This window comes from Rhynchophorus ferrugineus, unplaced genomic scaffold (assembly GCF_030347505.1).
Source record: "Rhynchophorus ferrugineus isolate W39M unplaced genomic scaffold, kcgeb_rfMv2 rfM1, whole genome shotgun sequence".
In the NCBI taxonomy this organism is placed as follows: Eukaryota; Metazoa; Arthropoda; class Insecta; order Coleoptera; family Curculionidae; genus Rhynchophorus; species Rhynchophorus ferrugineus.
In genome coordinates this window covers 71944697-71971833 of record NW_027472580.1, presented here as the reverse complement: position 1 = coordinate 71971833, position 27137 = coordinate 71944697, and the positions used below count along the sequence as shown (strand labels likewise).

The 27137-nt window shown below is 30.5% G+C and overlaps 1 protein-coding gene across 7 annotated transcripts in view; it reads right to left on the bottom strand.

Moving 5' to 3' along the window:
* The window catches only part of LOC143189991 (carboxypeptidase D), a 39767-nt gene extending 21084 nt beyond the window's left edge, over positions 1 to 18683 (bottom strand). For 6 of the 7 annotated variants that reach the window (XR_013004143.1, XR_013004144.1, XM_076394052.1 and 3 more), the window contains exons 1-2: positions 18299 to 18610; positions 2109 to 2323 (exon numbers count right to left, since the gene is read on the bottom strand). Coding sequence is in view for 5 of the 7 variants with exons in the window: in XM_076394052.1 (XP_076250167.1) it covers positions 2109 to 2303 (195 nt within the window). In the remaining 2 variants the exon portion in view is untranslated. Of the gene's footprint in view, positions 1 to 2108; positions 2324 to 18298 lie in introns of all 7 variants that reach the window. The other variant, XM_076394061.1, reaches the window with a different exon arrangement.
* Positions 18684 to 27137: the final 8454 nt, after the last annotated feature.

Sequence of the window (27137 nt, the reverse complement as noted above, 5' to 3'; positions counted from 1 at the left end):
AAAGTATTTCGAAAGAGTGTCAGTGCATCCCAATGTACTCGCTAATCAGCTAAATATGCGACGTGATAGTGAAGTGCGTAGACTAAAACGTTTATCACCATCTGATCTGATTGCTGGACATATGTAGACTTTAGAATAAGCTTTAGAATAAGACTAATTAATTAAAATAATATTTTATACAGAAAATGGCTTAATGAAGTGATTTTCTACATGCCAAGAAATACCTGTTGCCAATAGGGCAGATTGTGGAATAACGAAGAGTAATAAAAAATATATATATTTCAAAATTGAGTTTTTTTGATAGAATGGTAAAACTCATTAAACAATGTATATAAAGCTGGATAAGTTGAAAGACGGTGACTTTGATTAATTTTAAGTAGAGGTATTATTAACTTTGAATGAATTACTAGATTGAACATTGAGCATTCTCAAAGTTATGTTGAGTACTCGACATTGAGCCTATTCGTGCTGGAAAGATATTCGACGAAAACCTACCCTATGTGAACTCTAAGAAAGGTTATTTTTTATTTCTATTTTATAAGGAACTGTTATTATTGCTTTGTTGTCATTAATTTTTTTTTTCGGTATATTTACTGATTAGTATTATCATTAACTGCAACTTTGTTGATTTACATAAACAACAAATAAAAGTGTAGCATAAACACTTCACTCGGCGATGCCATCTAACCAGTTTTAGCGACCAATGGTTTAAATGGGATCAAAGAACAACGTCAGGAAAGATTATACAAATAAGTTCAATTTTGTTTTCGATCTCGTCGTTCGGATTTCCCCACGGGATCATTATTTAGGTTGACGTAGCTTATTTCATTGTTGTTTGGTTACCAACGCTTCGTTTTATATACATTTTCTCCTTTTTTTGTACTTCCCGTTCAATTTGTTTTATATTTTTTTATCTATTGGTCTTTCCAAATGATGTACATTTACATTAATTTGTAGATATGCTATCAAATACGTTATAGTTTGGAAATTAATTGATCAATAATTAATATCGGCAGGATGTTAGAAAACAGTTATTTTGCTTTCTCTGAAAATATGTACTTGTTAGATTACTTTCACCCTTTCTGTGGCATGTAAGATAATAACCTGGGCAATGACCAATACATATTGCGCACAATTTTTTCTAATTTTTACTAAAAATTAGTTTCAAGAAGATGCAAAAATGTTTTACTTTATGGATATAATTGTATGCGTTGTATATATAATAGAATTTATAATAAAATTACAGATATTTTAGATTCATGTATTGACAAACAACAATCTTACCAACCCATGTTAGGAATATAAAGATATATACGAAGCATATAACATCGTATTAACAATAACTAAAAAATTATAAATCATATGGAAGAATAACGCAGCATACACGAATAATGATAATAATATAAGATAACACAGAAGGTATAAAAAATCATCACATCCTCGTGAAAATTTAGGAGAAATGTGCTGTATCTAAAGGCTTGTACATTTCAGCTCTACAAAGATAATAATTTTAACGTAAGAAATGAACTTTAGATATTTTGACATAATGAACATTCAGCTTAGCCACAAAATAGTAAGAGGATGTGTCATCTATTTAATTTCAATTTGTTACATATATATTATATAGAAAAATGTATTGACTGTAAAAATTAAATATAATTTGAAGGAATATAATTTGATTAGACTATTAATTTTTTAGAGCAAAATGAATCTTTGGGACAAAATGGAAAAACTTATTCAGATTTGTACACAGATATTTTAACCTTTTGGATTTTTGGTTTTTAATCGTTTAGAAGGGATAAATGTCACAAGTATTAAAACGCGTATGAAATACTCCTATTTTTGTTGAGTCTATGAAACTATTAATTGCATCAGTTTTAATCATATTTGGTTATTAATTAATAAGGAGATCTTTTCAAATACTATACTCAAACATAATGAGCTATTTAATATCCGGATTATTTTGCATTTATACAACTCATATATTTTATATATTAGTAGTATTTTCAAGAATCAAACAAAAAATTTTTTTCATATCAATACATAAATATAAAAATCATTTTAATAATAATATTTTTGATAGTTAAGTATATCTGTAAAAAACTTACCGATATTCTTCGAAGATTATTCTGGTCTTCATTCAAAACATTTGAAGACTCACTGGGAAAAACTATGGCATCTTCCCCTACGCTTATTTTAGACGAGAGTCTAGCTTCATTGTAACCTCTTGTGCCCTGAATGTTTTGTCCGGATACAAATACTGCACAAATCAGTATCGCCATACATTTTGTTGCATATGTCATAGTATATTTTGTGGTAGAAACTGAAACAAAGAATAAAACAATATTATTTATATGTAAAAACATATTTCTATAATCCTGTGGAAGATGATCGAAAATAAAAAAAATGTGACTTACTCTATTCAAGGTGATTTATATCTCATTAAAGATAATAGCCTTACAAAACGGCACTACATTCTATTAAAACTAACAGATTTTTATCAAAAATTACAAGTTATTTGATTTAATAGGGATATTTTTAATAAAAAGTTCTTAGAATTCAAATTGATCTATTGTATAGCAAATAATAGCAATACTAATGGTTATGATATTATTTTATATAATAAATAGCAGGCAAAAAAGAAAATAATTTATAAAAGGAAGTATTCAGCCAGTATCCCCCTTTCCGCTCATTCTTACTGTTAATTACTTGACTCTATAACTTCAATCCAGATGTTCCTATAAGAAAATACAAAGTTTTACGTTGTACCGTAGTGTACATCTCAGGTTATTTAGTAGAACTTTTGAAAAAGAAATGAAGTGTGATTTTTGTTTATATACAATTATGAATAAATCAGTAGACCCACAAATTGAGACTGATTCTATAGAGGCAAGACAATAGCTCGTGCCTCAGACTCCAACAAAATTGTTTTATTTTACTGTCAGTAGGTCTTTGAGCTATGTTTTATTTTATTCAGCGATTTTGACATGTCGATAATATAACGAAATTTTTGTCAAATGTTTAAAAAAAAAAGTAAATTTAAAACCCTTCAATTGTACATTCCATCTTTCCGATAAAATATTAAAAGCACTAACAAGGTGTGCGATATACTTTTGAATAAAACATGTGAACAATATTAAGAGGGAAAGATTCAAAGTTTGCTTTCAGTATAAGAAAACAAAAACACAAAACTCTGATAGATCCTATTAAATTGATGACATTAAACAAATATGAAAAATGAAAAAGAGATTTTATAGATATATTTATTTTTATATTGTATTAATATTTTGTAGATAAATTTACATTATATATTTATATTTATTTCTAAATATTATATTTATATTTTTATTGAATTTTATTTCATAAATTTATTTCAGAAAAAAATTGTTTTTTATTAAAATTTCATTCACTTAAACATGTCGTCAAAGCTGTCACGTGCCAAACATTACTAATGAGCCAGTCAAATATCTTTACAGTAAAATATTTTTCTTACAGGTGCCTATAATGGAAATTTAAATTGACCAATCAAATTACTTGAATGGCCCATGGTGGCGTCCTCTGGATGTTGGGCAAAACAAAACTTTGCGCCAGAGTCCCCTATTGAGTTGCATCTCTATTACTCTGTGTCTATAATCTCTGTCTCTATGTAACACCTTCTGTACGAAATAGTGATGTAGATGTTATGTTTAGTGTTTATGTTCTCTTGCTCCATGTATAACTTCCTTCTATTTTTTCTTTCCCTGCTGAAGATACTTTTCTTGCTTCGACCGGGCCTTTTGCACTCTTTTGAAATATTTCTCTGATACATTCATCTCGAATTCGCATAGATTTCCCACTAATGTTTGCTCCTCTTCGTTCTTTCTTCCCACATTATCCTTATCTGTCTTGCGGCCTCCATGCGCTGTAAGTCCTTCATGTTCCCAAGTAAGTTATTTCCTTTCTATGTATTCTTCCACTAATTCAATAATGAGGTTTTTTATTTCTTTATTTCTCATTTTATCGATATGTTTTAGATCCTTGATAGATAGTCTAGATAGTGGTACGGTAGAGTACATCGATATTTTCTTTTTGTTAATGAATTTGCTATTTATAACGATGTACAAATCCATGCTTTTTCCATTTTGCATTTATTTTCATCGTCAGGCCTCTGGCACTATTTTTGATTTCTATATACAGATATTTAAATATATTTATTTGCTCTCTGTTTACATCACCAATTTGGCTAATTCTGGCTCTCCCATCACAATTACTTTCGTTTTACTTTTATTCATTCATTCATTCATCAGTCATTACGTCATTTGGAAAAACTTCTTCTGACAATTTTATTTTTTTCCATGTTTTTGTACCCTATATGTAGTCCTGTTTTGTCTATTTAACGGCAGTGGTATATATTACACCTCTTTATTCTAGTGTTTTTTGTTGTGTACATAGTGTTTCTTTTCTTATTCAGCCAAATGCCTTTTCTAAATCAATAACTGATATTATTTTCAATAAGTATTCCACCTTTCTTGAATAACATATATAACCAGTTTAAAAAAAATATAAAATGAAATAATGTTACTAATTTAAAAATAGTTGAAAATATTCACGTATATGTATATATTTTATTCTCCACGTTTTTGATTTGACATTGTTGTATAGCCTTTATTGTTTCCGGTATAAAACTACTCAATAGTATGAATAAACATAGAAGAGGAGGAGGCTATACGTGACAAAATGATTTGACCTACTGCACTATAACGTGTTCATGTTGGGTGACGAAGAAAGTGGGTCAAGGTTGGAAAAATTCAGCTTTAAACGGTAAAATCGACGATGCGGCAGTAATATGGAGCTTTCTATTCTTTCTTTCGACGAAAAATGATCCAATTCAATGGCTGATTGATGCACGGATCAGACTAGCTGTTGCTATTACTCATAATAGCTCACAAATACCAACCAAATATTAAAGGTTACTGCATTAATCTTAAACCAGTCGATATTCGAAATATATAATACTTTTAGACGAAGTATTTGTTTTCATTTGCATTAATTTTCATAGCATTGAACTTCAGTGGCTTCATAAATAATCATTTGAAACAAAATAGAATATAGTTTTTCGCAAATATTATATTACATTGGGTTATTCCATAAACATATGTTTATCATGTTTATATGAATTAGTATTAATTTTAGATAGTTATCTAGTAATAAATTTGTTGAAATGTTCCCCAGCTGACCTATTAATATCTATGGAATACGAGAGTTTTGCAAAAAATACTCGGCCTTACTTTGGATACTCACTGAAACATATTTTATTAGTCTAATATTGTGGTAGTTTTTGTACTACCTCTAACAAAATACAATTAAAAGGGTAGAACCAACATTAATCAGTATAATCATATTCTTAATTTTGAAAATAGCTAGTAGCAGGCGCGGGATCTGGCGAATAAGGAAAATGCGGAAGCAATTTGTGCGTATAATTTCAATTAAATAAAATATATTTATTCCATATTATTTTATTTACTTGATAGCTATTAATTTAAAAAAGAACTACAACTATTTTATTTTTTTTTATAACTACTAAAACAATTTTTTATTATGTTATGTGAGTATATGATTCAATAAGTACATGCCAAACTATATTTATTTTGAAAGAGGAAGAAAGACCAATTGGATATTTGGATATCGAAAAGCAGTTACATGATTCATAAATATAATCTATTAATTACTGTACTTGCAACTTTGGTTTCAATAAAGCAGCCCAACGTACTACAATAACTGTTATTTGTATTATTCTATCCTATCAAGTCAATTACTTTTAGAATATAGCAAAAATAACTAATATGTCGCTGTTAATTTTTAATAACGGAAAAAAATAAACTTCGGGTAGTGACGCCAGTGAAGTTATTCATTAATTAAAATGTTTAAAGGTTACGGAAATACCTTGTAAGGTATAGATTATTAACGCAAATAAACATGTTAAAATTTTTGATATATAAATTCATTCAATTAAAATTAATATATTTTTTTATTTTGGAGGAAAGGTGAATATCTTTAAAAACAATAGTTCGTAGGTTTGCCGTTTCATTTAAAAGTACTTTTATCAGTCTTGAGGACTGAAATCGATTCGAGAGATATTTGAGATATATAAATGGGAGTATCGTTGTAGCAAGTATATTAAAGTTGAGGGAAAATCTATAAATCAAAATTTTTTTGCAGTTCAAGAACTGATTGATAATTCTAATATTTTTTAATTAAAATTAACACGTAACAATACAAAACACTGGTCAAATTACATAAATGTCTATGATTTATAAACAAATACATGGTATATGTAATCATATATAATTTCATGTCTATTAGAGTGTTACGGTTAAAGCCCTTTTAGATATTTCATAAAATATTCCCAAGGCGAAAACAATTGTCACTATGTTGTTATTTCATTTCAATTTAAATTTAATTATTGGAAATTTGTGAAAGTAGAAAAGTGTCGTGTTTTCATCGGTTTTACGACGAAATGGAGATAGTTAAGTGCATATTGTTCTAAAACAGGACGGGATATATGGTCTAATAATTTCAATTATTTAGTGTTGAATAAGTAGCCATTTGTGGAATGCTGAATATTACTTAAATACGTTTTATTTCATTTGAGTAAAATCTTCAAGTGATTTGAAATTGGAAATTGGATCGACATATCGATCTAAATTGATTTTTTTATGATAGCAACATTTTTTGGAATTTTTACTTCTCTAACTGTGTTAACTTTTCATTACAATAAGGCATTTATTCGATTCATTAGCGTGAGTCCATAAATATTGTTAATTTTTATAATATTAGAAAGCCGTTTATATTGGCATAAAGTTGTTCTAATAATTACAACTAATATTATTTATTTCTTGTAGTTCTTTTAAATGCAACCTAGCCAAAACATCAAAGCTACTTTGTCACTTTAAAGTTACAACAGAATTAAAAATGAATGAATTAAATTTTAAAAAAATGATTCAAACACGAGAAACTATACCATACGATCCGATGTAAATAATATTTCAAGAAATTTAAGAAGCCTTTGAAATTTTACATCCAACAAAGGAAGTTATTTTTATTAATATTTGTTATATATATATATATATATATATATATATATATATATATTTATATATATTTGCATACTGTAATAGACCTCACTAACATCGCCATATTTTATTATAAGCTATTGCTTACGTGTTTTTTGATTAGCGATGTCTATTGGCGAAAATGCAAAGTATCAATGTAAACAACCATTGCTAACCATATGTTACAACTATTATTAACAACCTAACCAAACTGCTGAACTCTATGGTTTCGATATTTCTCTGGATTTCTTTGATATTTTGACAGTGAAAAGTACACATACATATCAAAGTAGAACATTCGTGGCTATAAATTATTGTATCGTTGCAGAAAAAACCAGCAATAGAGACTTCTTGCATGACAACGCTCAGACAACGGTGGGTACTTACCGTGGATCGCTATCAAACCAACATTTTTCTTTCAATACTATAATGTCATGTTCCCAGAAAAATGGAAATAAACGAGGCTATGATGGAAAGTATTTTGATTAATAGATATTGTACCAAGTCCCGTCATATATTACTGAATTAGTTCATATTAGATGCGCTTCACTAGAATATTCTACCTCAACTGCCGTTATTACTATATCTGACTAGCTCAAAGTCAGATTTAGCTCGTTCTAGCATATCTAACTGGTCCTTTGTTTTATCTATGATCAAAATAATATAAACTACTGACATAATTGGGGATTAATATTAAAATGTATTTGCCATTTCCAAATAATATCAATATATTAAGCACCTTAAGATCTCTGATCTCTTAAGAATACTTTTGTATTAATATTTAAACTAATATCTACTGACCTATATTACAATACTATAAAAATAACAAGTTATTTTGCTGTATTATATCTTAAATAAATATCAAATAATTATAATTACTCTACTTTCAAGCCGAACATTATATAACATAAATTAATGATGAAGAAACGTAATACTATTATTTTCGGGCAAGAAATTGAACTAACGTTCGAGACCTAGGCGTAAGTATAGTTGTTATTAAGATCACACAGTAAAAATTGATCAAACCGGAATATTGCTAGTTAAAAAAAAATTGCGCAGATTTAAAAAATGTTTAAATTAATTTTTTAACATTTTTTAAATAATGGGTTAAATCAATAATAACAACATGTAAACTAATAACAAAACTTGTAAAGCCTAAATTATATTACGTTATCTTTTAATAGAATAAATTTTAGTTTGTACCCTACAGAAAATATAAAATTATTTTATTAGATTTACCATCTATAGCGTAACTTCCATAATATTAAAGCTTTGTCATTATGTTTTTTTTTATTTATCATATTATTCAATGAAACATGAAAAACAACGTTTGCGGTATATTTTAATTCCCTTTTTCAATTCAAATAATACTCTAGAAAATTTACGGAAAATATATTTAATCGGTAAGATGTATAACTAGTACTTTCGAAATTTTAGAATTAGCGATTTTGATATAGTTGACAAAGACACTTAGTTAATAAAACGATGGGTTCTGTTACTATCAAATCAAGCGTAACAATCATGGGGCGCACTATCGATTCTCATTGATGGGTTATACAAAAATAACTGTGAAATGCAACTGTCCTGTTGCTTCATGCCTGATCATATGTTATAAATCCCAGAAAACCTACAGCGAATAAGAAAACTTATTAAACGAATTACACTTATTAGACTAACGATAATAATATTTTACAGTAAAATATACTTTTTTTACATTAAAATTACATAAAAAATTCCTTTAAATTAAATTATAGTCATTATAAAAAACACGGAAACAAAGTTCGAAAAAGGATTGCTTCTGAAAAATAAACAATTAGCAATGTTAGCATTGTTAACATTCTCCAACTGTACTATTAAAATGTATTATCACACATATTAACATAAAGATTGTGCAATAAATAACACATGCTTGTTGACTGTTGTCATCACAAAACTTAATTATCTTCACTTCTCCCTGTATGAATAAAGTAAATATTGCATTATACCAAGAAAGTAATAGTTACACAACACTTCGTTGCATTGTCTTTTGTTTATGTAAACAAATGTTTTATTTAATACCATTAAGAGGTAATTCCTAGTTAATTTATTAAACACATCAAATGATAAATAGCCAGTCCTATTAATAATAAATACAAATATGTGGTTTCGGTCAATTGTAATTAAAACCGCCCCCAACTGCTTCCCTAGATCTATTTCTTGATCATATATAAGCGATTTTGTGAACACTAATTAATCACTGGCTAATGTATCTAAAAAAATACTGACGTTTTGTATAATAACATTTTGGAAGCTATTTTTTACAATTAGATTTCTTACAGTCAAAAAGAATTCGCTGTGAAACCCGAAATCAGGCCACACCTCCTTGAAAACTTAAACCCTTCAGCCACTAGATAGCCAACACATCATTTACAGACTGAAAAGGATAAAACCCTGGGGAATTGTAAAAAATATGTATGTAAAAATGTAGTTTTTTAATACCCGCATTATTAATTATTAGATTAATTAATACTGAGTAAGGTTAGTTATTGATTGGTCTGCTTCATATATCGAAATATGGAGATAATAATCTTTCAAGCCATGTCAACCTCTTGGAGTTTTAAGTAACTAAACCCCAAGGCTTCACGTAGGCTCCGAATCACGGTCATCGGCATTAAGCCTACCGACCAACTTAGAGACCATCCAAGAAGACATCCAGTTTTACCGAGCCTGGTTACCACAATGACTGTTATGATTTATCTTGTCCGCTTTTACACTCTTGTCTATGAATTCACACAATTAGAAACAATCACAAACATACATTTACAATCATGCCCTGGCGTAGGAATTTACCTCCATGTGTAGTAAGAGGTCTGTCCCGTCTCCTTGATCACTGCTCTGTCAAGCCGGCTGTTGTGTCTTTGAAAGTTTTAGTATTACTTTTTCCATTTGATCAAATGTGTTAATAATGAATTACTAATTGCTGTGTTTGAAATAGACTTTGAACAATCGTACTCATATTTTTAACCAAAACACTGTTCTTTAATATCAATTTAAATAATGCCAATTCTCCTTAATTTTTTTATATACATGCTCAAAATTTTCATAAAATTAACACAATAATAATTTAATTTTAATAGATACAAAACTATAACAATTATCAAACCAATTATGTTCAATTTGCAATATTTTTACAAAGATTTTTCTTATAGATAATATATGAAATTGTTAATCAATTGAATTTTAAACAATTAAGTAATTAATGAAACAAGACAAGCTGCACTGACAAATAATATAGAGCATAGCGAAATACATAATCAGACACATTTCATAATTGATTTTTAATATTGGAAATATGTTTTAATATTATAATTGGCACCTCAGCAATTTGGTTTATAATTAGTATGTTGTTTATATTGCGATGAAAATTTAAAGCTGAAAACCACTAGAGATTACTCATAAGTAGAAATTGTATATTATGTAGAAAAGCCAAAAGGTGGAATTTTGTTTGAACAAAGGTGATATTCAAGCGGAGATGGAAGATTTCATATAGTTCCGCTCGATACAAGGTAGGTCTGACCAAGATCATTGGGTTTACCAAGCAGTCATATATAAACACATACTTAAAATGTAAGGCTATGTGCATTAATAGAGATTACTGAGAGTATAACCAATAATATTATTCTGAAATATAAACAGTCATTATTTTACGAAAACGTATTTAATAGAACAGCTATCAATAAACAGCTACCATGGGAATTAACAGTAAAAAACGATAGTTCCTAAACATTGAAGAAAACGGAAACAAAAAAACAGGTCATTTCTAATAGTAGTAGTTCTTGTTTTATAATGAAGTTGATTTTACTATCCGAAAAATATATAAATTTTGGTTTTCTAGATACAACATTAACATAATATTGTATTAAAATAATACGATTAGGTATCATAAGGTATATCGGAGGTCTATGGATTTTATATTATGAAGCGGTTCTACTTACTAAATAAATAGTAAAGTAATACATAAATAGTAAATTATATAAATAACAATTTTTTAAAATACAGGTTTTTTTGTTACAATATTGCTGGCTTATACTTTGTTCAGTGACATCTATAAGTGATAATGTAAAGTATCAATTTAAAGTGTTAAGCAACATAACCTAACAGTTAAATTTGGTGGATTTAATATTTATCTACATAAAATTGGGGTTTTTGATTAAGTGTTATTCAGTTACTCAGTATATGTAGATGCTAATCATGAAACATTACAATTGTATTTTCGACTTTCATTACTTTGTTTGTTGGAAGAAATCTATTGGCGAAACTGACCAAATACTTTTAGAAACTTAGTGTTGCTTTTCAGTCATATTCCAATGATCACTTTTGGTTTCAACCTTAAAAGTGGTAAATTTGATGTCAAGACGGAACGGTGGGTGAAAACTATTGGATGAACACCCACCCCAAACTCTCAAACTGTTTTTAAAAGCTTATATGCTATGAAAAGGATCAAAAGGAAAGAAATTAGCTATCACATATATTAACTGAAAATACATTGCTGCACATATGCTGAGATTAGCAAGATATAGTCATTGACGTAAAATTAACCAATTGAGTTACGTGTTATTACAAAGAAAAGGTTAACAATAATGAGTAACAGACGCAAAGTCGTACATGAAAACGCTCGGTCGCATCTTGCAGAAGTTATGAAGGCTACACTGTTGCAACTCGAATGAGAAGTTATGCTGCACTCAAAAAACTCATGAGCACCATCTGATTACAACTTGTTTAGATCGATGCAGAACAGTCTGGCTAAACACATAGTTTCCAAATACTGAAAATGTGCTCAAATGGATCGAATGAAAATCTTATCCCCATCAAACCAACATCGTTTTATCTAGTATCGATATGTTGCCAAAAAAATGGGAAAAATTATAGAAAATACTTTGGTTAATATATATTATGCCAATTTTCTCAATAGATATATTTTTAGGTAAAAAATGATCACAATACATGCCAATACCTAATAGAACAAGAAAAATAAAAATATTAATTCAATTTATTTTTGACTATTCAAAAAATACATATCCAATCAAATAAAAATTTTAAAATACGAGCTTGTGTTGATACTAGTGTTGTTACCCCTTAATACGAGCAAATGCGCTTGTAGAGACCTTGAATGCAATGTTAATAAATTATCTTAGATGGGAAATTTCAAGATTATGTACGCAACTAAAACAGGTCGCAACTAATAGCTATTATAGTAACTTTAAATGAATTTTATTGGTAAATTTAATACTCGGTTTCTATTTCAGATATTCTGGTGTATAAACTTGCATAATAAAAAACGATAAAAACAACTAAAAACTTTTTATGTTGTATGGATATATTATAATGTATATAAGTTTTGATATTTAGTAAATCATATATTAGATATTTAAATTAATTTAATTAATTTAATAAAATTAATTTCCTATTTTTGTAAGCACAAGGGTTACATTTTATATATTTGGATTTATGATCAAAAACAAGTATTTATCATACCTACGTCGTTTTTTAGAATATTTTAGCCGACTTGGCATTAATAATAGTTAAGGCAATCAGATGGTTTTCCTACTGGTGCACAGTTGTGAGTTCGAATACCGCTCAGGGCAAGCAAGATTAATTCACAAGCGGTATCAATGCTTATCGAAAGAAAACGTATTTTTTAATAAATGCGTTCCTAGGCCAACGTCAGAGTTAAAAAATCAGCTCTTACAAATTGTACAAAGACGAATTAGATTCATCTAGCACTGTTCCTGATAAATATTTCTCATAATTCCCAAACATAGAGTAACTTTCAACCCATGAAAGCCTAATAGGCGGCTTTCGTGTTAATATTAAGGTCGGTAGCAAGGATTGACCCGGTATATTATAACACTTTTTCTTCTTGTGATTATCGATCAAAACTCGTAGTAACAAACACTTTCTTTTACGCATTTGAATCAGCTGCTTGTAACTGAAAAATCGCCTTCCAACGAGACTCCATTTAACTCACCTCATAAAGCACCCAATTGGATTGATTTATTAAAAAACCGCTTATTATATAAGTTCTAAATTCATCATGTACTTAACTAAATATTTTCATCAAACAATACTCCACATCATTGTCTCCGGTTTTTCCCCTTTAGAGGGAGGTTTTTAATTTTATGTGATTATTTATAATTTAGAAGCTAACTAATCTAATTGTTTTACTAATACTTACTAGGTACATCCAGAAATGCCTTTTAAGGGTTTTTAAAAAAATTGTTTTATGGAAAAAGCTTTTCTACACTTGAATTTTTAACAATGTTTTTTTTTTTGATTAAATAAATGTTTTAGTTTATTAATTTAATGTTATTAAAATAAAACGACAAATTTCTTGTAAAATATCTGCATATGTTTTTTTACACACACTATATACTGTGTTTAATTATTAATTAACTATTCTCGGGTTTATTAGATTAACGATTAGCTCTGTCTCTAACTTCACAGAGTTTATACCCAACAGCTATTGCCGGTAATTTTAACATATAGGCGTTACGAATGATTATATTTACTTTATATGTATATTTTTCAAAACATACTATATTCTATAGTATAACTATGTAGTTAAACTATATAGTTAACTTTTAATCATTAATTGTTGATCGGGAAATATTGCATTCAATTTATTTTTCTTAATTGCCAACTCATTGGTTGAAAAATTACCATAATTGCTGTATTAACCTCTAATTATAAATAGTGCAGAACGCATTTAAAAAAATACTTTCGTTTTGTAATACAACATTTTATAATGCTGTTATGCAAATAAAACAATCTAAAGAATTCGACCAAGGATATTCGTTAAAATGCAACACCAAAGATGATAAATCTTATTTTGCGTAACATCAAAAAGTGTTCAATATAATAGAGTATATTTTAAATGTTTTGCAATATATTATTGAGTTTTTAAAAACACAATCAATGTAATCATAAATAGTCTGACCTCTGTTATTACTTGACACAGATTTTTTTTTTCAATTTTTTTGGTATTATTATTTAATATTTATTCTAGTATGACGACCTACAATGTTTTGGAAAGATGCCAATTATTTTTTCCTATATCTACGACCTCTTCCTGTAAAATATCTCAATAACACAACATTGTAGAAGCTAAAACATCGCCTGTTTGTTTAGGAACACTTTTGAAGGTTAATATAAATAAGAGAAAAGGCCATATGTATTAAAATCATTTAAATAACCTAAAAATGTTCATTTGTTATTTTGGTCAGGCTTGATAAAAACTATTCAAAGACATATACGCATGAAATATTAATTAGGAATAGATTGTTGTGATCATGAGCATCGATTTCCGTTAAATATACTATATCGACCTCTAATTCTATTTCATGTAATGAACAGGCAAAAATTGTAACTGTCAAAAAACGTTCACACATAATATATTAGATGTGTAAAAAATTATATCATATACGCTATTAACAATATTAATGGTACTAAATACCAAACAAATATTAAAGTTCGTTCACTGGAAATCGCTAGGTATGAAGCCAAAGCAATACGTCTATAAAAAAAAGAATGTACTAGGATTAGGATTCAAAATAAATGGCGTGATTTTTTTAAACGCATCAGACATACTAACTATATTCATGTAAAAAAATAATTTATAAGAATATATGTCTCTCTCTCTCTCTCTCTTTGTATGTTTATGTTTCTCTTGATTTTGTATAAAATTACTGTTGAAAATCACTAGGAGGTTATGGCAACATGATAAATATCTATAGGTAAACATATGTATAGGTGTAGATAAAAATATAAATATGTATTAAATTTTCTTTGTTCTGAAAAACCAGACGGCACCTATAGTAAAGCTGTCTAATATAAAGTGATATGAAGCCTATAAAATATGAAAACAAAAAAACCAGAGTAGATCCTGCCATCTTGACCTAAGATTGATTTACAGGGTACAAATAGGAGGTTATACTAAAATATCAAACTAATCCAAACTTTTAACTGGTTTCTGTCTATTTTGGTATGCTTTAAATCATCGTCACGTCAATAACGTCAATTTAGAATTGGTTCTTCGCAAATTAAAATATGAAAACCATGGTTGACAGGTGTGCGGCGATTATACAATTTTGTGCATGTTACTCAAACATCAATGTTTACCAAATATCCTTGCTTTTGCATCCATGCAATAACAGAGACCAATTAAATCACTGGAAAAAAATGAGTTGGTCTTCGAGGGAGCTTAAAGTTGGCGAAAAGAACGATCTTCAAGAAATATTGGTACACTTCTACATAAAGTTATTCTATAACATCTGCACATAAAGTTGGCATTGATGAAACAATATGTAAAATCACTTCCCAAATGTGGAGATTGCTACAAATACATAATTTCAAAGCTTCCCAGGAGCAAATATGACGGAAGGTGTTTTCGTTAACTCAACCACAATTCACCAAGATCATGGTGGATTATCAAAAAGAAGGGTGGATATTGATTTTGATGAAGTCATAGAGAAATCATATAGTCACTAAATATAAACAAATCCTCAAAAAAATATTAAAGCATTTCAATCTTTATGAGTCATTCTCTTCACTCCTACCTTAACTATTTTTTGGAAAATTTGGGAGATGTGAGTGGAGGATAAGGTAAATGACCCCAACAGGGATTATAAATATGGAGAAAATGTACCAAAGAAAATTGAGCGTCTCAATGGTATCAGACTACTGTTATGTATCGTTAGTGGTTTGTAAATAAAATAATATTTTTCAAGTCTTTGATTTTAATTAGTTATTACATAATTTAGTTACACAAATTGTTGAGATACGTGTTGATCAATTACAAAAAGTAATTTATTTTCAGATTCCAAAAATACATCTAAAACATAAAGATTATCATAAAACCTAAAGAGCGCCTAGATTTTTTGCAGAACTGTGTAATTATATCTTCGTAACAAATGAAGAACTACATGATGACATGATGATTATTTTAATTTAATTTTAATTTGGGAAACACATAAATCTCGCACTCGTCTTGCTTGTGTATTGATGTAGGTGCACTAAATAACAGGTCAATTGAAAAGTCCCCGACCTACCATAGTAAAACACATTTTTTGTAGTCCACTCAGATGACTGTCGATTGGACTTCGGAGTGAAATGATGGAGCCATATTTCATCCATTGTCACATATCGACGCAAAAACGCGGGTTTATTACCCTTGACCATCTTCAAACACTGCTTCCAATCATCAACTCGTCGTTGTTTTTGGTTAAAAGTGAGCTCGCGCGGTACCCACTTTGCACAGAGCTTTCTCATACCCAAATATTCGTGAATGATATGATGTACACGTTCAGTTGATATTTAGAGTGTCTGCTGTTTCATTCAGTTTCAATTTACGGTCATTCAAAATCACTTTGTGGTTTTTAATGTTTTCGTCGGTAAAAACCTCTTTTGGGCGTCCACTGCGTTCACCGTCTTCGGTGCTCATTTAATCACGTCTAAACTTAGTATACCAATCCTTGATGGTTGATTTTCCTGGGGTAGTATCCGGAAACTCAATATCAAGCTAAGTTTTTGCTTTAACAGTATTTTTACCCTTCAAAAACATTACTTTTTCAACACGCGAAATTCCTTTTTATGATTTTTTTTCACAATAACAAAATTTGCTTAACTCATAATGCTATAATTCGCAAACTAATGATCCGATAGCCGTCAAATTTATACGCGCCTCTTTTGAGGATTAGGGTTAACTAAAAAACATATGGATTTAATTCTAGTAGCGCCATCTATGTGTCAAGCTGGGACTTTTCAATTGACCTGTTATATCAAATATAAAGGCAAATATAATGTGACATATAATAAAAAAAAACAACGTAACTTAAGTGTTGACGATTTTGTATCAGCATCACATGTTTTCTTTTTTTTTAATTTTCTCATTAATAGAATTAACATTTATTAATATTACGTTCATAATTTATCAAAATATTTAGATCAATGTGCTTCATCATGTGAAGAAAATCTTAAAGATTGAAATTGATACGTTTAAGTAAAGCAATAAATAAAAACCATCGGTTACATCTTACAAAATCCATGAAAATCTATATAGAACCCTACCTGATATCCTTTTATCCTTTTATCCCGATTATTACTCCAAACGTTCCATGACGCGGAGCCTTAAGAGATGTAGTATTCTTTCAATATAGTATCCGTATACCACCACAAAGAAGTACTCAGAATTAACACCCAATTTTTATTATTATCTTTAGTATTAATATTTGAAATGTAATAACAGGCTGAAGGAGAAGAAATAAAGAAAGATAAAATTGAAACACATAGTGTACAAAACAAACATTGCAGTCAATGTTTTCGATTCAACCATTAAAAAACTGATGTTATAAAAGAACTAATAAAACTATCGTAAAACTTATCACAATAAATCTTTGATTTTTTACTTAAAAAATCCATCAAAATCAATTCACAATTCTTTAAACCGTAATAGTAACATCAATAACAGCTATAACAAGCCATATTCATTAAGCGAGCTAGAAATCTATGTCATTCAGCGTAGAAAAATAGGCCTCAACATGAGCACGAATTTCACTTCAATGCTAAATCAACATATTAAGTTGAAATATGTAAAAGTCAAGCAGTGCGATCGAAGAATCGTGCAGTCGTTGCAATCTTGGGAAGTCATTAAAAAATTCCTTTATAACTAACATTTAATCGATACAATTTTTCCTGGTCACTGAAGGATAATTTATAATTAATTTCATCGAATGCTCGTTAATTATTGAATTCGCTAATAAAAAAATAGATTAGCTAATAGATAGCTTCAAAGCAGACTTATGAAAATGTTTTTGTTCAGTTTTAACTGATAAGTGGAAAAAGGTTATAGTAGCTTTTTACTACAGTTTTTCGTAATGATCACCAACAAAGCACATAGACTATCACAATTATATGAGCAATCGTTAGAAGTCATTAAAAAATTCCTTTATAAGTAACATTTAATCGATACAATTTTTCCTGGTCACTGAAGGATAATTTATAATTAATTCATCGAATGCTCGCTAATTATTTAATTCACTAATAAAAAAATAGATTTAAATGTTAAAAATGTAAATACCTACAGTTTTATCGTCTGATAGTTTAAGATAAATCAATAGGAGGGGACCGTAAAACAAAAGAAAAACCTTGAACTAGAAATCAACTCGACTTACCCGGGAAAAAAATGAAAATCTTCAGCACAGAACAATACTGGTGGATATCATTGATGTTGCGTCCCGAAAAAAAAAATTCGAAAGATTCCTTTCTCCGAAACTGAAACAAGCACCACTCGGTTCGGAGACGATTCGAAATAAAACGGGAGAAACTGCTGTGTGCTGTTGTGCGTTTTCGATGAGGATGATTTTACTTTTTTTAACGCGAAACGACCCGACCGCGGCTTTTCTCTCTCTTTCGGCGAACTAGTCGAAGCTTTCTCGTGACTCCTCACCGAGAAGTCGATATGGAATGGGCTTATTTTCACCTGAGCTCGGGTCCTAAACGTGCCACCTTTTTGATTGTGTCGGATGGGTGTCGCTCGTAGTCCGGTTGAATGCGAACAGAATCGATAGAACGGATGTCGGAACATACAGTAATTTTTGTATATATGTAGAAAAAACATATGACGATAGATTTAAAATGTAAGTTCATTCAAAAGTAATTAAAAATTTCAAGTTTATCTCAATATATTGTTGTTTTTTATTTTAAAAAATACTAAATAGAATAAAATTTTATCGTCCTCGATTATAATGAGGCAGTTTTTAAAATTATTTTAGATTCTTTTGATATGACTACAAATATTTTTTTTGTAAACGTCACAAAATAGATGTAATATTCAGGAACTTGGTACATTAACTAACCAATATTTTTTTTATTATTACTTTTAGTGGTTCAACAATCTGCCCCGTGAACAATAAACATTTCTTATGATTATAATATGTAGAGGAAAGGGTGGTAATTTGGAACCCTACTTTGTTTTTTGAATATTTTCACAACACTGTTTGACTAATCAACCCAAAAAGTGGCTTTATATACTTTAAATTTCATAAACTGATATATTAGGAACGAATTAAGAAAATAAAAATACTGATTATATAAAATGATTAGCTTTATTGCAAAAATGAAATATTTATGTTTCGAGCTATAGTCTTGGTATTTTGGAACCTGGGTTCCAAGTATGGAATAAATTTATTTGCAAAAATCACATACATAATATTCTGCATCACATCCTCAACATTCCGCATGTGCCCACAACTCGCAAGATTGATACTGAATCTAAGTTTCGCCTCCTTGATTCGTAGAATAATTTTCAGAGCACAAAATGTAACAAGCATCTTCGTTTGAGGGATAGGCAGGCTCGGAAGCACTTTCTGACACGATAGTCTTACCTGCAGAAGAAACTCATGATTCCATGATTATGATAAACATGATGAATGATGAATCGACCTCTTCGGATATATTACTGGTTGTTAGGAGTTCTAGAAAAGTTTGCTTTTCTCTGCCTACCACTATGCCTACCACTTCCTTCTGCTCTATACACTTGATTCGCTGCCCAAGTTGTTGTTTGTAAGGAGATCCAGTCAATAAAGTAGCGACAGAAGACTTGCGACCTCTATTTGATTTTTTATTTTTTGCTGTCGACATCAGTAAGATATGCTCAGGAAGCATTGCCATTGAACATAATTACCATCAAACATCTGCGGGGCAGATTCATTTGCTTGTCCACTAGGGCCAGGTTGAGGTTCTGACACTGGTGTCTGATATGTACTGGTATCTAAACATCAGCATACGTAATGCTGGATGGCACAAGAAGGTTGAGTAGCTTGAAATTGAAGAGTGGTTTCAACTGAACTTGCCATGTTGTCAGCTTCAATAAATACATTACTGTTCATCGGGTAAATACCAGTTACTTTGAATCTATTTACAGCAATAGCTCCAGTTTGGCATCTGAGCACGTCTCAGCAATTCAGCTATATCAAATGGGGTCAACATTCGGTGAACTGATTAATCACTGTTTAATTTCACTGAAGTAATTTTTTAAGGGACCCATAAAGATCCTGTCAAGAGGTTGCATTTTGTGTGTTGATTGAGGTAAACTTCAAATTGCGTGTGTGTGAATAATGGCTATCCAAAATTAGGAGAACAAGTGCGGCTTCAGTTATGTTGGTCTTGTCAACGAAATGATTGAACCAGTCCGTAACAGATTTGCTTGAATCTCTCCTGATGGGTGGTATCTTCCTATTGAACCTGGCGGAGCTCCTTTCATCAATGTTTGCATTATATTTTTGCAGGGAAATATCAGCAGCGATAGAATAAATATGCCACTTGCGTGCATTGCCGATACCATAGTCACCAAAGGTCACATTAAGCCGCAGTTAAGCTACCGACTTGTCGTTTACTTCGCAGATCAATCACTTTCACCATTTTACTTTGTACGATGGATAGGTCCCATCGACATTAAAAATTCCCTCCGGAGAATAGTTATGTTTATTAACGGGTTAAGCCATAGAAATTAAGTAACATTAAGTAAAGTCACGACAAGAAGGTATGACACGAGGCTCTCCTCAAGGTGAGATGGTAGGACATGTCTTCTCCCTATCGTGGTATTGACAACCTTCTCGGGAGGCTGGTCACTCTGAATAAACCTTTTCAGTGTGGTTTTTGGTACACAGCACAGCATTTGCTTCTCTCTCACTGCTTTTGCAGTTTCAATCATATTACTACTGCCCCAACATGTTCTTTTCGACTTGGGCTTTGGTGAGAGTTGAGTTCACGGCATGACTAAAAGCAAAAAGAAAAGATAAAAACGATGATAAATGCAGTGCGGATAATTGTATAATAAAAATAGTAATAATATTGTATAGTAATAATCAAATAAACCTTAAAACTCACTTGTGATAGTCTAATTTTATACGATTTCTTTTTTCTTTAATACCCACAGTATTTATTTTGTACTTTATTTGTACTGTACAACAACTTCTCACAAAATAAACTGATAAAAATAAATGACAGAAAAAAACGCTGACGGGTGGCGGTAACTTTCAATAACGAGTGACAGGGTAAAACACGATTAAAACAAAATTGGCGCTAGTTGTGTTTATTTATTCTATGATACTAGCTAAATATACTTACAAGGGTTTTTAAAAGATGTCTCTACCAGTTCTTGAGATACTAAAGGGTTCCATATTAACAGCAGATTCCAAATTACAACCCCTTCCTCTAATAACATGATTTATTAAGTGATGTCCTGTGTAAAATATTATCTTACTTTTACTTAGTCCTACTCTCAATGTTATTTTAAAGTCTATAGATGTCTTATAACCAGATCGTATGGGGTTTTTATGCCCTCCACTATCACGTCGTACATGTAGTTGATAGTTGATAGCGAGCACCTTGGGATGCATTAACACTCATTCAGAGTACTTGAAACAAACATTTTGAATTCCACTCGTTGTGAGTTACAGAGGGATATCGCGTTGAATCATTTCATTTGAGGCATAGTAAAGACCATCGACTAAGATAGGCCAATCTTTCTTTTGGAACCGTTGTATGATAGCTATATTAGATTTACCAGCAATACCCCATAGTTGGATAACAATAACTTAGATTAGGATCCGATATGCCAATATATTTGATATATTTTAAGCCCAAGTTGTTTTCATTTGGCAAGTATATGCTTCTTCATGATTAGACGTCAGTCCAGAAGCATAACAAGATATTTAGCATCCTCGGCTTGGGGAAGTTAACAATTATTGATATTCACTGTTGAACATTCTTTTACACAAAGTGAAGGTTACATGTCTAGATTTTGTTTCATTTGCTATAGACCATGTCACAGTTGTATTTAATCAAAGTGTGTTTGGACCTTCTTTGATACAATTATTAGATCTCCGTGAGATGCTAGGATGGCTGTGTCGTCTGTATATGATGCCAGATGTAGTGATTTTTATGGTCGCTAGATCGACTTATAAAGAGATACAGCATTGGATTCAATACACTGCCTTGCGGAACTCCTGAATATATTGTATGTAATTCAGCATGTTCATCGTTTGTTTTATTATATATATACAAATGTCTATCTGTGTAACAAGATTTTAGTAACTGAAAATGTGAATGAGGGAGGAGTTTTTTTTTAATTTGACCTACAACCATGTATGTTATACTAGACCGGTAAGGGATGATCTAGATCTTCTGGTGTTTTTCCTGGTTTAAGAATCATTATTATATTTGCAATAACGCTAGGAAAATAATTCATTCGTAGTATTGCATTAACACCCTTTTCTGATGGTTCTTGTAATATTCTTCCGATTATCAAATCATATTCATATTCTCTCATTATTGTTTACTTAAGTTCTCTGACTGTATTTTTTCATGTGACAGGCCCTTTTAAAATGGCGAATTTAGAAGGCTGATAGTTTTATTTTATTCATATTTGGATAGCTCAGACGGGTTAGGAAACCAACTATCCAACTACGGAAGAAGTGCTTTAACGATCAAACAATCTGGAAAATTGATGATTTAAAGAATATACGGAAGAAACGGCTTATATATAGGTTTATGTATGGAGAACCCCAAAAGAAGCCTACGATCCGGACTACCCGCTTCCGACAGTCAAGCATAGGAAAGCTTCTGCCTCTCATTCACATCACTGGCGAGATTACTGCTAATTAACATCTCAACAGCCTCCGTGTTGAAGTTCTTACTATGACTAGCTTCCAAGATGATAATGTGAACATACATACGACCAAAAATGTTTAATCTTGGTTTGAGAGAATCAGAGTATTATCAAGGCCATCACAATCACCAAACGTCAACATAATTGAAACTTTATGGGTATTTTTAGAGCATAGAATGGGGAGTATATTTCCATCTTCAACATTATTGAAAAAATTGGCAGGCATTGGCATTGGCATTGATATTTTGATACGAAAATGAGATAATATTCCTTTGAAAATTACTTAGACACTCTATGAATATATTCTGCGAAGATTCTGCAGCTGTTTTAAAAGCAAATGGCAACTTATTAATAAATAAATATATATCCGGTGCTCATATTTTTTATCCATCCTCTGTAGTATGTATTATAAAACGTAGCACCGGGTGAAATAATTAAACAAATGCTAGAGTAGATTAAATACAAATACAATCAGAAGTATAAGTATAAATACAAACGGAGGACATAGTACCTATACCTACTTCTTCTGTTTGTAACTATATTTATCTATGTATATAAGAAGAAGGACCTATAGATAAACTTATATACTAGTAAGTACAAAACAGTAAAACAAACGAATATATAGAAAATAAATTAAAAGAGGACTCACGATAAAATAAATTATTTTAATAAGTAACTAAAAGGAAAATTGTAGGTTTATTTCTCCCAGATAACTATAAATATTATCTATGTTTATAATTATTTTATAATAATTTTTCAGATTTCAGACACAAAATTAATTATATGTTTAATGGATTGATGTTTGGGTTAATGAATAAATTTTTCCCACTACCCAATCATGCCCAAGGTGCCCTCCATATGAATTTAAAACCCGTGAAAACATTTAGGTCGTCCACAACAACATCAAGTAGTTGTAGTACTTCGACATTTTTATGTTCACACAGTCCCCTTGACTTTTTTTCGCAAAATGTTTAATTTCTTAGATTTCCGCTTGTACTCTTTGTAGGTGTTTGTATGTCTTTGTTTACCATGGGGTATTAACAATATTTTGAAGAACCTTACTTTTGATAAATTTGGATTATATCGATATTGAATTCCTTTGTGCACCCCATAGTTGCACACCGTAGGATCACACTGGCTCCAAAATGTGTTTGTATAATAACAATTGGTTCTAGAGTATTAATTCGGATTGTCGTCCAAGTAACCACCTCTTTTTTGAGCCTCTTTACACTTGGACTTGGCATCCAGTGTAATGCCAAGGGTTTTGCTATGTTCACTAAAAAGGATAACATATGTAGATTTCATAACATTTATCGCCATTTATTAGTCTACTCAGTAATGTTATTCACAACTATTTGTGATCTATTTACATAAATCTCAACTTGTAAGAAATAAGGTAGTATCATCAATCATATATAAAGTTAGTATAATATTGGACCAAGAATACTACTTTGTGGCACAATCGCGCATTCAGGATTTATTCAGTGAGATTACTATTCGTAGACGTAGTATCTTATTCTAGTGACGACGTTTATTTCTAAATCCAAATTGATGAGCCAAAATGAGGTGCTTTGCTCCAAAAATTAGTTTGAGGCCTTTTAAGAACAACTTTTCGAGCAATTTGGATATTATTTCTTTTGATATATGATATGAGTGTGTTGTGTATTATGGGATACAAAGCCATGGTTATCAATCATGAATCCGATGAATATCGTTTGCTTGTTTGGGTCTGTTTGGGAATAATATTATAAGGGTAAAACGTTTCACTTGATGATCCATAGTTTATTATCACTCTCGATTAATTGCTACTCTAATTGTATTATTTTATTTATTTTATATTTTATAATATAGAATAGGTCTCCAATTCATGATAGGAAGACAAGAGGTCCATTTAATATGGACTCTAGCCATCTGGTCGTTGAGCCTTACGAGTTTATGATAGATAGGACAAATAACAACACTGGGTAGTTGAATGATATCAGTCTCGACAGACCAATTTCCAGAATTCCTAAGCATAATACATATTAATGGCTTGAATATTCTGTTAATTGAGAGTTCAAAGAAATCACACAAGTCTCCGAAGTCTTGGAACTATCAGTGTGGATTAGATAAGTGGATCTTGCAATATCATTGGTCAAAGTTCCTTTTGTTGTTTTTTGAAGCGATTTAGCTATGAGAAATGGGGAAAGTTCCAAAATGTAAAATAGGCGTAGAAGTTGGCCAATTGTATTGGACAGTTGAATTCAGTTTCTTGGGACAACACGGACGAAGTTAGTTATAGTTTAGCAGCGAGTGAGTTAAGAGTATCACTCCCAAAGTGTAGTGATCTCGTCTGTAGTCCAGAAGCTAAATGGCGGCGAGAAATTGCAGGCTAACAACGGGGTACTTCTGTAGTTTCCAAGGCCGAGTCTCAGAGCTCTATTTTGAATTGTTTCCAGAGAGCGTAGATAGAGGAAGCTGGCAACGCCATGCATGTAGCAGCCGTATTGTTACTATTGGACCTAATTATGGATTTGTAGATTTATAATTTAATGTCTGATCGACGCCGTTAGTTTTATAAAAAACTAATTCTTTTATTAATAAAATCTGTGTTGCAGTACCAAATTACCTTCAGCTCAAAAATTTTGCAAAAACAAAAAACATTTTAAAAATTACACTATAAAAATAGAATATATTATTATATACTATATAATTAAATAATTGAATTCCGGACATTTCCATCTAATTATTATTTCTCCATTATTCTATCAAATCAGTTACATATAAATATCAGATTTATATTAACCGTCCTATTGACAGAATGGATTAACAAAATGGAACTTGAATACCTTAAACAAATTTATGTTTGTAATGTATATAACATACACTGAAGTTTCAAAACAAAAATCTACTCATTTGCAGTTGAATTCTTAAAATGTTCAAGTAGACTAAATTGAGTTAAACAAACATAAATAAAGAAAGAAATTACCTGGAAAGATGTTTTGATCGTTGCTAAACTCTTTAAATGGTACAATGATGCATTTTTCGAAGTCTTACACTGACGGTATTATAGTTTCACCAGATAAGTGGCAAAAGGTTATAACAGCTCTTTACTATAGTTATTCGTAATGGCCATCAACAAGGCACATTAACTATCACAAATATATGAGCTAAATTTTGAAAATCTGTGCTTCACATATGACGGCTTCTCGCACGTCTGTTGATATTCTTGTGTCAACCGGAAAATAGTTAACGGTTGTGCTAGTAAACAAAAAATAATTATATTTTATATCAAAATAACTATTTATTAAAATATGTATTATGTAAGATCAATATTTCAAAATAAAATTATATAAAGGTAATCTTACATTTATTAAACACTTTAAAAATTATATAAATTTACTACATTCAAAGTAATTACGTATACTCTCATAGCGGTGTGTCATATTGATAAGATCTCGGTCTGAACCTTTGCTCTCGTAAATGTTTTTTGGATGTTTTATAACTGTGATTTTGTTTTCAGATAAGTACTAAAATGTTACCGTTACTATACTGGACTTAACACTTTACTGAGCATAGTCGGCAAACAATTCCAACAAACTATTTAGCGGTAACTATCTTCTTCTCAAATATAATTGCAGACTTCCATATATTCTCTTCATTTAGCTAGCAGCTTTTAACATCTGCAGAAGTTTACCAACATTGTTATTTTTTCACATAACATTTTGATATTTTATGTTTAAGGGTAAATGATGTGGCTCGGTGAATGGAGGTAAAACGAAATGAAACAGTGGTGTTTACATTGTGGCCGTTATTTATTGGCTATATAAAGAAATGTTAAAAATACAATTAAATAAAACGGATGGCAGCGGTGTTACCTGGAGACGAGGCTTGGGCAGTCGATGGTGGCACGTCTAAACCAAACGATGGTTGAGCACTGAATGAATGGAAATACCCTTCAATAACATCCCAGATAAACGTCTCGGGGTTGCCAGCTATTCGTTATCGGGTACTAGTTGGCGCTGCTGGCACCCAGCCCGTGTTCAACATCTGGGATTATATTTCTGGGTATTTTGTAGACTGTTATTCCACGATGTAAAATTCGACATGCCTCAAGGTCGCTACAATATATTATGTTATTTTATATCTAAACTTTGTTGACAATTTCCAGGTTTTTAACTGTTAAATAAGGGGTTACAAACAAACTTACATCCCTTCATCAAATGTAAAAATATTTTGTGAAGATCTAGTCTTCAATTTGGACTCTATTATGATGTAACTAACTCGACTGTCCTCTTCCACCATCTTCTTCATTGCAGTAATATTTCCAATGCTATTGACACCAGCTACTTTTTAATATA